Source organism: Ooceraea biroi, chromosome 9, assembly GCF_003672135.1.
Source record: "Ooceraea biroi isolate clonal line C1 chromosome 9, Obir_v5.4, whole genome shotgun sequence".
Taxonomy (NCBI): Eukaryota; Metazoa; Arthropoda; class Insecta; order Hymenoptera; family Formicidae; genus Ooceraea; species Ooceraea biroi.
In genome coordinates, this window is record NC_039514.1 from 10,703,573 (window position 1) to 10,715,364 (window position 11,792).

The 11,792-nt window shown below is 44.2% G+C and overlaps 2 protein-coding genes across 2 annotated transcripts; both read left to right on the plus strand.

Annotated features, from left to right (window-relative positions):
- Window positions 1-639: 639 nt before the first annotated feature.
- On the plus strand, window positions 640-5,654 carry LOC105287462 (protein SMG5). The gene is made up of 8 exons (XM_026972404.1): window positions 640-951; window positions 1,477-1,699; window positions 1,840-2,001; window positions 2,305-2,573; window positions 2,680-2,860; window positions 2,969-4,769; window positions 4,851-5,186; window positions 5,266-5,654. Exons 1-8 carry the CDS (start codon window positions 878-880, stop codon window positions 5,331-5,333), a joined length of 3,114 nt encoding a protein of 1,037 aa, XP_026828205.1. The 5' UTR covers window positions 640-877; the 3' UTR covers window positions 5,334-5,654.
- An 837-nt stretch (window positions 5,655-6,491) lies between these two features.
- Window positions 6,492-11,753, plus strand: LOC105287070 (ubiquilin-1). The gene is made up of 7 exons (XM_011352476.3): window positions 6,492-7,419; window positions 7,611-7,809; window positions 8,453-8,741; window positions 8,899-9,561; window positions 9,660-9,789; window positions 9,918-10,050; window positions 10,150-11,753. Exons 1-7 carry the CDS (start codon window positions 7,312-7,314, stop codon window positions 10,224-10,226), a joined length of 1,599 nt encoding a protein of 532 aa, XP_011350778.1. The 5' UTR covers window positions 6,492-7,311; the 3' UTR covers window positions 10,227-11,753.
- The last annotated feature ends 39 nt before the right edge of the window (window positions 11,754-11,792 follow it).

Here is an 11,792-nt window from a genome sequence, read left to right on the forward strand (position 1 = left end):
ATGGCCGCCATGATGAAATCTCGAAAGTGGCGCCATCTACAATTAAATTGAGAATATCATCATCTTGCCCCCTCGAAGCCATATAACTTTTGTCTGAAACATTTTTCTCTGAAACGACGTCGTATCGAAATATTTGACTGACAAATATAAAATGGGACACCCTGTGTGTGTGTGTGTGTGTATATATATATATATATATATATATATATGGATATATATATATATATATGGATATACATATTTTTGTAATATATAGACATACATTTATTTATACTTTATTTCATATTATACACATTTATAAATTATATATAAATAACACTTCATAAACGTCTGACAGTATAAATATGTGCAAAACAAACAATTTTTCTTTTCTTGCATCATTATCACCTGACCTTTGCCTATATCCATTCGTAACACACTGCTAATAATATAATTTATCAAAGTATTATTGTGTGTGTGTGTGTGTGTGTGTGTGTTCAAAGTTACTCCATTAATGGCGGCTTCCGGCCGATCCGCTCCACTCTTACTAGATTCTCTCTGTATACGCTATGTATCAAACGTCCGAGTTTTCAGTCATGACGCATAAAGTAACTAGACTACCCAACGTTTCGCGGTCTGCGGCCAATTTCACTCTCTGTTGTATCGGCGGTGACCGAGTCGGTACGCTGTGATCGCGCACGGACAGCGGACGGACGTCGCGTACGGAACTGCGAAAAAGAGAGGAAGTGGGTACTTTTCCAGGCAGCAGCGACGACGTGCGTCGACGTCGGGCGAATGTCGAGATTTCTCAGTGTGCGGAGGAGATGCGCGTGTCAGGAGACCACGGGGCGATGAGTAACGACGAGTCGGCCGAGACGCAGGACATGAATCGTGCAAAATGAGGAGATCGTGTAACCCCACGGCGGAGGCCCGAACAGTGGACTGCCTCGAAGCCACGAGACGCCTGCACAAGTGAGTGTGCGATGATATCCTTGGACAATATCTTCCCGTAAAGGAAACTTTGACGCGTAATCGATCACCCACGTTGCGAGAGATCTTTTTTGCGCAACAATTTTGGGAAAGCGACTGACGCAGAGAACCTAACCAAACGTGAACTCCGATCGCCATTCTTATTTCCTTATCGTTTGTAGATTTCTCAACGAATCTCGTCTTGTCACGACTTGTAGGAATTATTATTGGTGTTTGTTATTTGTTTTGAATGTTTACATTAACATAATGACGTTATACATTTTCCTACTACTTGAGAACATTAATTATGCGGAGAAGATATAGGTTAAGAATTCTGAGGAGAGTCAAAGGACAAAAATAAAAAGTGTAAAGGAGATAAATTTAATTGCAAGAAAGATTGCTAATCTTATAAAAGTAATAACCGCAAGTTCGCAAGGTTTAATTAAGATTTAATTCTTAGATTTAGTAATCTTTGCGCGACACGTGTTTTTACTACTTTTTTAAAATAAAACATGCGTATTTTTCTAGGAATGTGACAGAGATTATCAAGAAGTTGGATGAACAGAAAAGTCGTGCTCTAACGGTAGTCGACATATTTGTCCCATTGGTGGAAGTTCTGCGTGCAAAGCTCAAGGATTACTGCGCAAGATTGATACTGAAAGATCCTGTTGGAAATGCACACAAAATCGAGGGACAATTATGGCGAAAGGCCTTTTACGATGTTGTGTATGCAGCAAAGAAATTGCGGAAGGTAACATTTGCAATTCGCCGGAAAGATTATTCGTTATATGATTATGAAATGTTATTTTCAATGAGATCATGTTCTCTTTTATTGTACATATAGTACTAACATGTGTGGAATCTCTTCTAACGTACAACTAAATTTTTCAGGATAATTGGAATGATTCGGAGAAAGCGTTGCTATCAGTCCATTTAACAGCTGGGGTAGGCTATTATCATCATCTGATACTGAAGCTGCAAATCGAGTATGATTTAGATCTCATTGGTATTGTTGACTTTGCGTTTGTTCAGACGGAAACTATTTCATCATACGTAAGTATTCATATGTATTTATGCGTACTTCGACGTGTTAAAGTAGTTTATCTTATCTATTGTATTTTCTTAAATAAATATATTTTTCTTCATAATTATCATGTAATTGCAAATGCAGAATTTTACGTAATATTACATTACAGACGACAGTCTTACATGACACGCTATTACATAATATTACTATACGATAAATATATTTCTGTAATTTTTTTCTATATATAAATAGTATCACGGAATTGTTGAGCATGAGATACCACAAAATGTGCATGTATCTGTTGTAAAAGAATTTTAAATTCATAATAGGCAAGAACCAAGACAGGCCAATCCAAGACTTATGGCAAGGAGGTGAAACAATGTGTCATGCGCTTAGTCCACCGAAGTCTGGTATGTCTCGGAGACCTGACCAGGTACAAATTAGAATTAGACTCAAATTGGGATCCAATGATAGCAAACAGATACTATAAAATGGCTATAGCCGTTGATCCCAACGTCGGTATGCCTCACAATCAACTTGGCACTATAGCGGGTGACAGTAATTACGGACTGGATGCAGTCTATTATTTCTTGAGAGGGTTAATATCATCAATATTGTATTAATAGTGAATTAATTTCACATAATTTAATTTTTTATTGATACACGAATGTCTTAATTAACGATGCGATTGTGATTATTTCTAGTACTCTGTGTCCTGAGCCATTTGAAAGAACGGAAGAGAATTTGAAAAGAAATATCTTGACTTATTCCACTTGTACTGATGAAAATAATTCTGTTCATCACTGCGTATCGCGATTATTCTCTTTGTTACGTTTGTGGGATCAGGAGAACCCAAATTCTGATAAAATCAATCAGGAATGCCAGGTGAGTGTTCAGCGCATGACGGAAAAATTATTTTTGCACGTTGTAACAATTTAATGAAAACGACAGTCTTGACATTAGCAACGATGATGGTTACTCTCTGTTCGGCAGGATCTTTTAACCAACTTGGAGAATTGCTTAAGCATGGAACGTATGGAACCAAGCAATGGGAATTCCCTTGAAAACGTGGACAATATAGAGGCGTACCTTCAAAATTGCAAGAATCGACCAACGCTTTATCTAACAGACGACATGGTGTTTAAGATCGTGACAATATGCTTAATGTCAATTTCTAGATTAAAGAGTAAGGAGTCCAACGAGGTGCAGGGCGTCGTTGCCGTGACTTTAGCAATATTATCTCAATTGCTACAATTTACAATAACAAAACTGCAGGAAACAATCATGAACATGGCGGCATCAGATATGGAGGCGATTCTCAAAGTGGATTCTTACTCCTCGAAGCTACAAAGTACACAGGACAGTCGCGTATTATCCGAGTGCGAGAGCAACGGAGATTGTACGAGAAAAGAGGAGCCGACTTTGAATCAAGACAATAATGTTCCCGACCCAAATGAAAAAGATGATAAATCTGCCGTTGATGGAAAAGCGGAGTCCGTGGATAATGGCGTCCTGAGTAAATCGGGTCCCAAGAGGACTCGCGAAAAGTCCAAGAACCTTCTCAGCAAGCTGCGTAGGCGGAAGAGGAGAACGAGGACTAGTTCCGACTCGGATACGAGCGATGTAGATCAGTCGGCGTTGGCATCGTCCAGCGACGAGATCAACTCGGACGTATCGGAGACGGAGGAGGATGACGCGCTGAGCGAAGAGAACGATGATGCGCTGTCGGATGACGGTTTGTCGGATAATAACACGGACGACGAAGTCCAGATCATTGAAAATGCGACGGCGAAGGAAGAGATGAACGGTCACACCAGCGAGAGCTCCGACAAGACGGAGCTCTGCGATGAAAAGGGCGACACTAATCATAATCTGGTTAATGGCGAACGGCACGCGGCTGAACAAGCGGATTCAAAAGTGACGAGCGACAAGGATTCCGCAATGAATTCCAACAGCGCCACAACCATCACGACCAACACGGACTCGATCAGCACCTTCGACGAGACTAACGGTCATTCACACAACCAGAATAGCATCTCTCACATGGCACAGCTGAAAAAGTGCAGCTTGAAGCCGGACGATGTCCTGAACATGTTGATCGACAAGGAAATTCTCGCGTCTATCAAGGTGTGCTGCGACTGGTTGCGAAGTAATCCGGATATCGTGCGGATATGCGCCAAGAGTTCGCGGACGTTGCTGAAGCGTGTCGCGATCCTGTTGAATCTGATCGACGTGGACACCAACGGTCTCGCACAGAGGAACGGCGACCTTGCCATTTTGTCGAGCGAGGAAAGACTGAAGCTGTGCGTGAGAACGGTACCGCTGCCGGAGGATATCGATCTGAAGGGACTGCATCTGCTGGAGGATGCTCACAGACCTCTCGATTGGCAAATGTTGCGCAAGCACCGAATGAACAAGCGGGAGGAGACGTTGCTGAGAACGTTGAAGCTAATCGAGTTCGGGCATCATCTTACTTCCATCCAGAACTCCGGGGTGCAGTACGATCAGACCGAGCGTTCGTTCGTAGTGGCGGACGCGAATCCCGTAGATGATAGGCCGAAGACGATAGGCTTGGACGAGAAGAACTTCGGGCCGGAGCACTCGCGCGGCAAGCTCATGAGGCACATGGGCAAACTGTGGCTGAAGGCCGAGGTTCGGGCTTTAGAAAACCAGTTACGATCTCGGCTGATGTCGCCGTATCTTGTGCCGGATCACGAGGCCTTGACCAAACACACGCCGGCTCTCAAGCGTCTGGTGTACACGAAGAAGTTTATAGTGGTGATTCCCTCAATTGGTAAGTGAATTTATTATTTCTATCAATTTTGCCGCTTTCTGTGGATCGATAATGATATATTGATGACATTGCAATTTACAGTCGTCTCAGCCTTGGACGAGATGAAGCGCGTCAGCAGCCAGGCAAGAGAAGCAACGCGATGGCTCGAGACGCAGTTGAGACGTGGCTCGAGATTCCTGCGGGCCCAGAGACCTCAGGAGCGTTTAGCACTCCCTCTGATCAAAGGTCCTAGACCGAAAGACAAGGAAGCGTGGTTGTTTTTCCAGATAATAGAGTGCTGCCACTATCTCACGCAGCAGGCGAAGATGGGCTTTACCGGTGACGGCGAGGCGCCGGTGGTTACCCTCTTGACTGGTTGCAACCTGGAAGACAGAAAAGCTCTGACTTTTAGTCCCGATGGATTAGCTAAAAGTGCAGGTAGCGTATTTCTTTCATTTCTTTTTACTGGAGCACGCTGAATCAGCATCGATTGTTTTTTCGTATATTTGTCTTGCAGGTGTTAATCTCGAACACATAGAATCGTTTCAAATGAAGTGGAAATCGTCGAGTAAGAGCCACGGCTGAGCATGACGGCTGCCCACGTGGTCATCTGCTGCTAATCTCATTGAGATGCCATCGTCGTCCATTCGTCGTCCGGGATACATTCAGATCCTCAGCCGATTAGACGGACGGCGAGCGCGAGGGGTTGGAAACCCGCACATACGAAATGGGGAAAATTCACTGAGTTGTACCGCGATATAATCGGTGTCGACAGAGTGTCCTTTCCTGTCACGTGCAGAGAAATCCTAAGTAATAAAATGTTTTTTTTTTCCTCACTTTCTAACCATTCGTATTGCCATTTATGTTTAAAAGGATTGTATTTTTAAGTAAACGTTTTTAAATAACCACACGTGTTCTTACCAGCTCCTTATCAGCGATTGTGCACAGACGCGAGTAATCAAATTGTCGAAGAAATGCTTCATGTATTTGGATAAATTCACCAAAATAATTGAAGGAAAACTATCAAACTACTCGATTATAATACAATTGTTTGATACAGTTATCGAATATTTCAATTCAAAATATTTGATGAAACTTCGTCGACACCCACGCTAGTTACTTTCTTTAAAAATTAGTTCTAGAAACCTCCGCTACAAACCGCCACTTTATCTGAAAAAAGGAGGTAGTAATACGACTCGACGATAAGTCGGACATGCTTTTTTTATTCGAAAATTCGATGGAACGCCAGTTATTTACAGTTCTTAGTTTTAGGTATTACATAGGTATGACAGCAGGATAGTTTTATTTATAAAACATTGATTTATAATATCTTTTAATATTAATATTATTCAGTGTCAAGACAAATGTCTAACTCTCGACTATTCTTTTAGCTAAAAAATATAATAAATCTTTTCTTGTTTTTCTGCCAACAAATTGAAAATCAGCAATGGGTTGTAGAGAGTCTGCGAAGACGTTCTAAACAAGCTCAGGTTTTCCAACTATTCGCGAATCATTATATCGTAAAAAAAACAGAAAATGGTACAAAACAGATTGGAGAGAATTGATATTCTGTGATGCTAAAGGAGAGTTTACATTTATTATAGTTCTATTCTTGCTCAAGGTGTCAGCAAAAACGATGATGTTTCTCAAACGTCCGTAACATTCAAATCATGCATCATTTTATTTCTCATTTCAAAGACGCTCGGACGGGAAGAAGTCGACTACGAGTTCGCCGCGGAATTAATGACGAAATTATCCGACCAAGTTGCTCCGCCGTATTTCGGAGGACACGTATACGGTCCGAGCGTGCGTCACGCGTCAGGTATCGGCACACGTCGAACGCGCGTGACCGCGTATCACTATTCAGCGGAATCGGAGCACAAGCGCGCGCGTCAGTGCTTTTGCGTTGCGGTAGTGGCAGCGTGACATAACCTCGGCGGCTCGTGCCGCACGTCGCTTTGATCTACGCAGCGGAAGGTGCGAATCACCTACGGACTGGGGTCGGCCGCGCACGATTCGAAACGCACGCGGAACCGCAATTCCGTCACGTGGCTCGTTCGCGCGACCGTCGGCCGTGCAACACGTTCGTTTATGTTCGCGTGGTGATTATGGCCGAGCGCGGTACGGCGTACATCGTGCATGTTGGTCACCTTCCCACGGCCGTGCAGTCACTCTGATTCCGCGAGGGCCGGTCGCGGCTGAAAAAAAATCAACGTAGTTCGCTCATCGTTGCGTCGGGCGCACCGGGCATTCGCGAGATCGCGAGCGGGGGAGTGTCATTATCATCATCGTCGTCGTCGTCGTCAGTGCCGTGGGATCGGTCAGTCGGCAGCCTCCGTCGCGTATTTACGGTGCGCAATACCGCGATCGCAAAACCGAGTGAGACAGAGAGAGAGAGAAAGAGAGAGCGAGAGAGAAGGAGAGAGAGAGAGAGAAAGAGAGAGAGGGCGAGCAAGTGAGGTAGAAGAGAAGGGCGCGTGAGCGAGCGAGCGAGCGAGTGAGTGAGCAAGCGTGCCGAGGATCGCGCGAGCGTCGAAAGTAACGAGTCATCAACCGATTCAAGATGGCAGAAGGCCAGCAGGAGGGTGGTCCGAGGAAGATCATCGTCAACGTGAAAACGCCGAAGGAGAAGGAGACCGTGGAGATTGAGGAGAATGCGACGATAAAGGAAGTAAGTGCGAACGCGGCGAGCGACGCGCGCCGTCGCTCCCGGCGCCGCGAGCGGCGCGTAATCGCCGCCCGTTTGGCGGATCGCCAATGCATCAGCTGTCAAAGTGGATTGGGTTATAGGCTCCGAGATCTCTAATCTGTATCTGTTTTCTTTTTTCCCCCCTTCCTTCTGCGCCGCACCCCCCGTTGCAGTTGAAGGAGGTGGTGTCGAAGAAGTTTAACGCGCAGACCGATCAGCTGTGCCTAATCTTCGCTGGCAAGATCATGAAGGATCACGAAACCCTCAGCACGCATAACATCAAGGACGGCCTGACGGTACACCTGGTGATCAAGGCGCCGCGCACCGCCACCACACAGAGCCAAGAGTCCAACTCGGCCACGAGACCACAGGGTAACCTCGCGAATTCTTCAGATCTAATGTGGAAGAGTTTTGAGTTGATGTAATCTGACGACTAAATGACTTAGACAATGACTTTTAGAATTTGCTCTTTTTTTTAATTTTATATAACTATGAGATGTGTTTCTTTAAAATGCGTAATGTCATGAATCTGTTCAGCTTATGGAAATTAACCCCTTGCGGACGGGGCAAGCGTCGCTGTGGATGAGAGATATTGGAGCAGCCAAGAAAATGTACACGTTTGTACATCTGTATTGTATGATATTTCTCAAAACAGTCGCCTATACGCAAGGCCAGTTTAGCCGAACATGTCACAATAATAATAACATAATAATAATAATAATCATAATAATAATAAGCGCTCTGAGGCAGCCAATATCGAGCAGCTTAGGCTATTTGCCGACACGCGTCCGCAAAGGGTTAATACTATCAACAATAGGATTTTACAGTAAAGAAACAAATAATGAAAGAATATATACATATATATATATATATGTATATATATAATATATAATAAACTTGCATTATATATAAGAATATATATATATATATATTATATATAATGCAAGTTTATTATTATTGTTTATTAATCGTTGCACTGAATGTTGATTGCTCATCGAGTTTTTATTAACTTCAGCTGATGTCAATGCCAGTCCTTTTGGCCTGGGCAGCTTGGGTGGACTGGCCGGACTGGAGTCTCTCGGCTTGGGTTCAGCTAATTTCATAGATTTACAGCAACGTATGCAACGGGAATTACTCTCGAATCCGGAAACGATGCGCCAAGTGCTCGATAACCCATTGGTGCAGAGTCTAATGAACGATCCCGAGAACATGCGCAACTTGGTCACGGCCAATCCACAGATGCAGGAGCTGATGCAACGTAATCCGGAAATCAGTCACATGCTGAACAACCCTGAACTGTTACGGTGAGCCCATGCGCTGTCCTATTGAACTATCGGGATCGAAATTCAAGTCAAGAGCTGATTTGAATACAATAACCGTGCACCGCTGTTTCCGTTTTGCATTCTCGATCGTTTGATTATGCTGGCACGAGGCGTGTATTGAGATTAAGTCGATTTCCAGGCAAACAATGGAGCTCGCGCGCAATCCGTCGATGCTGCAAGAATTGATGCGTTCACACGACCGCGCACTGTCCAATCTCGAGAGCATACCCGGCGGATATAGCGCCCTACGTCGCATGTACCGCGACATCCAGGAGCCAATGCTGGCGGCGGCGACGAACGGCCGCAATCCCTTCGCCGCGCTGGTGGAGAACAGCAACTCCTCGAACCAGGACACTCAGAATCCGCAGCAGGGCCAGGAGAATCGGGATCCCCTGCCAAATCCGTGGAACCCGAATCAGAGCGACAACGGTACACCAGGGCAGCAGAGCCAGGGCAGCAGAGGCTTGCTAGACTCGCCGGGCATGCAGAGTCTCACCGCGCAGATGATGGAGAATCCGCAGCTGATGCGAAACATGCTGAACGCCCCGTATACGCGGTCCATGCTCGAAGCGATGGCGGCCGATCCGGCGATGGCCAGCCGGGTGATCGCTGCGAATCCGTTCCTGCGTGGTAATCCGCAAATGCAGGAACAGATGCGCGCGATGATGCCCGCCTTCATACAGCAGATGCAGAACCCGCAAATACAGAACGTCGTCACCAATCCGGACGCCCTGGCTGCCATCATGCAGATCCAACAGGGTATGGAGCAACTACGCACCGTCGCTCCTGAATTCGTGGAGAAGTAAATGTTCTTTCGTTATCTCCTTTTGTTATTCTTGATGTGTCGTTGACACGTTGTAATTATAAGTGTCTACGTGTGCGTGTATATGCGTGTTCCAGCATGGGTCTCACGATTCCACCCACACCCGCGACACCGAATACGGGTGGCACAAATTCCAGTGCACCGACCAGCCAACCAGCATCAGACACTAATCAGCAGGACGCGTTTTCCCAATTCATGGCACGTATGGTAAGAATCGTTAATTTAACGTTTGGACTTATCGCTCGTGTTGTTGGATGCTCGACTCTTACAATTAGTATCGTGATTTCTAAATTTGCAAATTTGTATTCTAACGCCTGATAATTCATGCGCGTCAGGTCTCTGCAATGGCATTGAACCAAGGCGTGGAAGTTGATGGCCAAGGTGTACCTCCACCAGAGGAACGTTACAGAGCACAGCTAGAGCAACTCACAGCCATGGGTTTTCTTAATAGAGATGCTAATTTACAAGGTAGGCAAAGTGCACGACATTGAATCACGCGCTTTCGATCTCGCTTTCGTCCTCATTTATTCGCGTTTAATATCGAACATCTTTGTCTTTGTTTTGCAGCGTTAATCGCCACGTTCGGAGACATAAACGCTGCCGTTGAGAGACTACTCTCCAATGGGCAAGTGTCCATGAGCTAACCACCAATCTGCAATAATGTTATTTCGATATTACCTTTAATTTTTCCCTTATTTACCTCTTATGACAGACGTGAGAGATATTTGAGGTAACTGGCTGTCGAAAATTATAAACTTATATTCCCTCTTCTCCTCTCTTTCTGCCCCTCCGCCTGTATCCTTCTCTCTTTCTCTCTTTCTCTCTCGCTCGTTTTTCAATCTTGACGGAATACACGCTACTCACTCGTTCAATTTGCAGTTTTTCTTATTTGTCAGTTTCAGATTTGTCTGTGTTTTAGATGATAGATAGGGAGAGGTGTCGATGATGTATGGCCATTCACTATTGCTCGTTTTGCAAATCGGTTACTCGCTTCTCGAAAAGAAAAAAACCCTCGGTTCCTCGTCGTGTGTGTTCTCCTCGATGTGCTCTTACGCTCCATAAGTAGCTCCGTCTAACGTCACCGTTTTTTTTTTCTTCCGTTTGAGTTTCCTTTATGAAAGCGAACCACGAGTAGATTGTAATCGCGATCGTGTGCGCGGCATTCATTACGGCGTTGTCCTCTAATAGAACGTCTCTTAGAAACATGCGAAAACGGAGTCCTGCATGGAAAAGAAATATAGATTGCCCGCTATTTAATGGACTTGCTTTCACGGCTTCGTTGATCGGTCGGTGTGTGTATTTGCAGCAACAGCACCAGCAGCAGCAACGCAAATTAATTATTCTTTCGTTTCTCGAATGTCCCAAAGTGCGTGTGGTCACGCCTAGCGAAGCGACACATTATTTGTACGTAATGAGCGAATGAATATTGAGAACCAGCAGATGATTAATTGTAATGATGCTGATCTCGCTATAGTTTCGTTACACGTGGACGAGAAATATACCTCGCGAAATATATCATGGGAAATATACTTCGACAGGATCCGCGTCGTGTACTCGAAGAGTATGGTTTGGTGATCCGTTCTACGACTCACGTTTTCCATGTAAGTTTTTATATAGATACCAAGGCATAAGAGGCGCGAAACAACAGCTTTCTCTAACTCACGTACTGGTGTGCACTGTCTCTTCATTGATTTAGTTTGATTGTAGATCGTAAAAACGAAGAACTACTATAATTAAGCGTTGTATGTCTTGTAATACAAATCTAGAAATTTGTAGCGTGATAATCGAGAAACATACGGCATATAAATTGTTTATAGGAGAATGCGCGCGATAAAGATCGAAAGGAGAAAGAAAATTACGATGCCCACGACACGCAGTTAGAGTGCGCGAAAACTCGAGAAAAAGAAAAGAAAAAAAAAAGAGGAAACGTCTAATCGTCGGTTAGCTCTAAGATATAAGGACAAAAAAAATGGAAAAAGATAATGTATGTTGTAAATTATCTTTATCGGAAGGAAGCAGTTATAATTTTAATACTTTTCATTGATGTACGATTATGATAAATATCTACGTGCATTATATTATCTTTTATGTGTATTTAGTATACTTCACTGAACGAGACATTCTGTGCTGTAACAGCGACTATATTATAAAATAAAGTTATGGTTGATTCATATTCATTGAATATAAAGGAATGCACCCGGCGAAGCGAT

Excerpts from the sequence above, each read along its gene's own strand:
- LOC105287462 (XM_026972404.1), top strand. The coding sequence starts at position 878 with ATGAGGAGATCGTGTAACCCCACGGCGGAGGCCCGAACAGTGGACTGC. Across the intron at positions 2,002-2,304 it reads CGGAAACTATTTCATCATAC|GCAAGAACCAAGACAGGCCA; the intron begins GTAAGTATTCAT and ends AATTCATAATAG. Across the intron at positions 2,574-2,679 it reads GTCTATTATTTCTTGAGAGG|TACTCTGTGTCCTGAGCCAT; the intron begins GTTAATATCATC and ends GATTATTTCTAG.
- LOC105287070 (XM_011352476.3), top strand. The coding sequence starts at position 7,312 with ATGGCAGAAGGCCAGCAGGAGGGTGGTCCGAGGAAGATCATCGTCAAC. Across the intron at positions 7,810-8,452 it reads CTCGGCCACGAGACCACAGG|CTGATGTCAATGCCAGTCCT; the intron begins GTAACCTCGCGA and ends TATTAACTTCAG. Across the intron at positions 9,562-9,659 it reads GCTCCTGAATTCGTGGAGAA|CATGGGTCTCACGATTCCAC; the intron begins GTAAATGTTCTT and ends TGCGTGTTCCAG.